The 4,122-nt window shown below is 34.4% G+C and overlaps 1 protein-coding gene across 1 annotated transcript; it reads left to right on the plus strand.

The window, feature by feature from the left end:
* Positions 1–993: 993 nt before the first annotated feature.
* On the plus strand, positions 994–3,869 carry LOC111494008 (psbP domain-containing protein 3, chloroplastic). Its single transcript, XM_023143986.1, has 10 exons — positions 994–1,126; positions 1,196–1,274; positions 1,379–1,479; positions 1,587–1,652; positions 1,744–1,824; positions 1,901–1,983; positions 2,212–2,287; positions 2,778–2,896; positions 3,628–3,672; positions 3,757–3,869. The coding sequence occupies exons 1-10, from the start codon at positions 1,048–1,050 to the stop codon at positions 3,781–3,783; spliced, it is 756 nt and encodes a 251-aa protein (XP_022999754.1). The 5' UTR covers positions 994–1,047; the 3' UTR covers positions 3,784–3,869.
* The last annotated feature ends 253 nt before the right edge of the window (positions 3,870–4,122 follow it).

Below are 4,122 nucleotides of genomic sequence, written 5' to 3' on the forward strand. Positions count from 1 at the left end.
CCCGTTGTTGCAAATAACCGAGTTGGAACATCTCGTTATCTAATTACCATGCACCCCTTAACTTAAGTCGCTACACACTTGACGAGTTTCACATCCTCAACATTCATCTATATGTGTGTTTATGATTTGTTTAACATTACCAACATTCAACGAACAAAATATCTATGTTGTTTGCCTAGGGTTTCAGAAGAATGAAAGATAAGAGAGAACGAACCCAGAACTCGGGAGTAAGGTGGCTAAGTGAAAGCGTCGTGCATGAGAGAGAGAAAACCATGACCTAGAGGTTAGAGTTGAGGAAAAATGGAGAAGAGAGAGCATGTATCTCGAGTGAACGATCGAAAATTGAAACAACGTGCATGAGAGCAAAGAAATGAAGTACTATAGAACTAGTTTTTCACTTCCGAGTAATCGTGAGCCAAATAGTAGGAGTGAATATGGGTCGGTGACATAAACAACCTGAATAGAGTTCTGTTTATTATATTAATAACTAAAATTTTATAGAGTTCAAATATTAAACATTTAACAGTCACTAACACATTACTGATATCCATTACAAACCTTCGATACTGTCATCAGTAGGGTAAAACTAACCTGTCTCACGACGGTTTAAACCCAGCTCATATTCTCTATCGGTGGACGAACAATCCAACACTTGGTAAATTCTACTTCACAATGATAGGAAGAGCCGACATAGAAGGATAAAAAAACAACGTCGCTATGAACGCTTGGCTGCCACAAGCCAGTTATCTATGTGGTAACTTTTCTGACACCTCTAGCCTCGAATTCGGAAGGTCTAAAGAATCAATAGGCCATGCTTTCACGGGTACATTTTAATCCATTTAAAAGTAAGGTAAGATCGGGTTGTAACCCTATTTTTAGTACCAACCAATGGAACAAAATATTTAATTTTTTTTTTTTTTTTTTTTTGTTATTAGAAAATAAACATGAAAAACCGCTTCAAATAAATAGAAAACAAATTGGAAGAGGAAAAGTGTCACACATTGAACAAATAAAATCCATATCTAATCCCTGCAGTGGACTAAAAGCATGGCGTCCCTTCCTTCACCCAGCGCTGTAATCCAGCGCCCTCGCTCATGGCGCTTCACACCATCATCACTCTCCAATGGTAATCTTCCTCGCATTTCACTTCATGCGCCATTGTTAACTCTTATCATCTTCCTTCTTGACATTTCAGGAATCGCCATTCCTATCCGCACAAGGCTCCGTGTTTTCTGCTCTGGCAAGAACATCGACATTCCCGATCAAAAACCCTGGTAAATTGGCCTCTCTTTCTCTTTGCTTGTTATCCATTTCAATTCTATTGTTGCCTCGTTGGAGTCCGTAAATTCAAATGCTCGTTCCTTCTGTTGGTTCTTAGTTGTTGGACTAGCGGAGTTAATAGACGAGAAATTGGGCTAGGAATGGGATTGACTGCGTTTTCTTTCCAAGAAGTTGTTTCTATTGCCCTAGCCGAGAATGGTACCGATTTTACCTTCTTCTCACGAGCGTGTTCTCTGAAATTACATTATCCCTCTTTGGTATTGTTTTTATTTGAAGATTGAATGCGTTCAGTTTACGGGTGATAGTTGTTGCTGAGGATTATCGGACGTACACGGATGAAGCGAATAAGTTCAGATTGGTGATTCCTCAAGGTGTATGGCTTGGCTCCATTGGCTGAGCTTTTTGTCTTGAGAATTAGAGATTAAACTGTATTAATTACTTGAACTTGTGTGATTTATGCAGATTGGCAAGTCGGTAATGGTGAACCGAATGGATTCAAGTTGGTTACGGCTTTTTTTCCTAAAGAAACTTTGAGTTCCAATGGTATTGTTAGATCTTTTCTCCTTTTCTCTCCCTCGGTTCGATTTTGAATAGCTTGATCGACTGAAATTTGGTTCAGTCAGTGTTGTAATCTCGGGGCTTGGTCCTGATTTCACGAGAATGGAATCCTTTGGCAAGGTTGAAGAATTTGCTGATACCCTGGTATGACTGTCATATCAATTAGCAGTTCTTGAAATGAAAAACTGGATTTCATTTTGCTGTTTTTGAACCTAACAAGGAACCCAAAACTGGTTCTCTTTTCTTGAAGTTTCTTAAATAGAAAACGACAGCCAAAATTGAAAGCCAAAATGGGGTCTCTTTCTTTGCAGTCTTGAATGGAAATAGATAGCCTAAATCTGGATTTTCCTCTTCTCTTGATATCTCTTTCAGGTGAGCGGACTGGACAGAAGCTGGAAAAGACCACCAGGTGTGGCGGCGAAACTTATAGACTGTAGATCATCTAAAGGTATGTGGCACATGTACAACCAGTTAACTCAGAATCTTAGCTGAAATGAAACTTAAAAGGAAAATTGTTTACAAAGCATTGTAAACATGGAACTTACTTAAAGAACTATGCCCACCACAGGTTGTTTTATTCTATTAGGTGTGAATGAAGTTCGGTTAGTAGTTGAAGGGAGAGATTCATGGTATATTAAGAAACCAAAAGCAGAGCCATGAAAAGTTATAGATAATATCAATTTAACGTAGAGATATATGGAGGGTCGATTATCATTATGTTATTCTATTGTTTTATTATATAACTGAAAAAGGGAGAGATTCATTGTAGATAATATCATATTAATGTAGAGGATTTATTATTATCTTGTTCTATCATTTTTATCATATATCAGTTCCTTATGAGTCTACTATGTCTTCCTTACTTTAGTATGGTTCTAAAATTACATAGGCTTCTCGTAAAAACACAATGAAGTTTGATTTGAAAGAAAAAATCGCAGGGATATATTACATAGAGTACACGCTGCAGAATCCAGGTGAAGGCCGCAACCATTTATACTCTGCAATTGGGATGGCATCCAATGGTTGGTACAACAGACTTTACACTGTAACAGGACAGGTAGGTTGCTCCTAATCTCTATCAATGCACTTACTTGTTCGGATACGTTTAAGTAACTTGATCTAAAAATCGCTCTAGTTCTTGCTATCAATTATCAATCATTCGACAAAAATTATTGAAATATCTTATATCTTTCTAGGAGAGACTTAAATATTATCTAGTATTAGAACACTTTTACTAAATATATCCCAGAGTCTTTAATATTTAAGATAACTAAATCCATTTCTTTCATGTAAAATCTTCAAATAGCACTAGATTGTGTCCTAGTATGTTATTTAAACAATAATTTGATGCAAGTATGTTATTTAAACAATAATTTGATGATACTATCTATTTTAGGATAACAAATTTGAATATTTTCTTGTGGAATGACTTAATTGAAACCATAATACATTAGGGATAAACTCGAGAATGTTAAAAGATTTAAAGATTCTAACAAAAATATATAATATATATTTTGTTGATTTATTCCATTTGTAATTTTATGGAGATAGATATCATATTTAAAGTCTCACGTAGAAAGATGTAAGATATTTGACTAGTTTTTGTCGAATTGATTGATAATTGATAGCTAGAATTAAAACTATTTTTAGATGAGTTACTAAAGCGATACATTTAGAAGTTGAATGACTAAAAAAACCGAAACTCAACCGATATAAAAATTAGGAACGAAAATAAGAGGGTAGGAAATCTTTGTTTTGGTTTGATAATTGGTTTGATGTGTTGTACAGTATGGAGATGAAGATTCAGAGAAGTTTAGTTCCGAAATTAAGAAGGTTAGTGGGAGAGATATCCCGAGCTCGTGCTCTTAATTTTCATATAAGCTATTCTAAAAGTTTCTCTGAACGTTGGCTTTGTAGGTTGTCAATTCCTTCACTTTCATTTGATGATCCCACAGAACTGGCTTCCACTACAGTTATGTGGTTCAAGTTTTCCCTCTTTGCTTCTCTTAATATTTACTTTAAAATAAAAAGTAGAAAATATCGATGAATATTTTTTTAATCTATTGTATAAATAAAAAATTTATTAACTAATAAACCTATCACATTTTTTTATAAAAATAAATAAATATTAACTTTGAATTATTTATATTCAGTAATAGATTTTTAAGAGAAAAATAAATTACTGTTCTCTAAAATTTGATTTAATCTTGTTTTTTTCTTAATAATTTTTCCCCTGCTTTCAACTTTTTATTATGAAAGGTTGTTGGGATAATTTTTTTTTAA

This window comes from Cucurbita maxima, unplaced genomic scaffold (genome assembly GCF_002738345.1).
Source record: "Cucurbita maxima cultivar Rimu unplaced genomic scaffold, Cmax_1.0 Cma_Scf00019, whole genome shotgun sequence".
Classification (NCBI taxonomy): Eukaryota; Viridiplantae; Streptophyta; class Magnoliopsida; order Cucurbitales; family Cucurbitaceae; genus Cucurbita; species Cucurbita maxima.

Excerpts from the sequence above, each read along its gene's own strand:
- LOC111494008 (XM_023143986.1), top strand. The coding sequence starts at position 1,048 with ATGGCGTCCCTTCCTTCACCCAGCGCTGTAATCCAGCGCCCTCGCTCA. Across the intron at positions 1,825-1,900 it reads AGAAACTTTGAGTTCCAATG|TCAGTGTTGTAATCTCGGGG; the intron begins GTATTGTTAGAT and ends AATTTGGTTCAG. Across the intron at positions 1,984-2,211 it reads AAGAATTTGCTGATACCCTG|GTGAGCGGACTGGACAGAAG; the intron begins GTATGACTGTCA and ends TATCTCTTTCAG.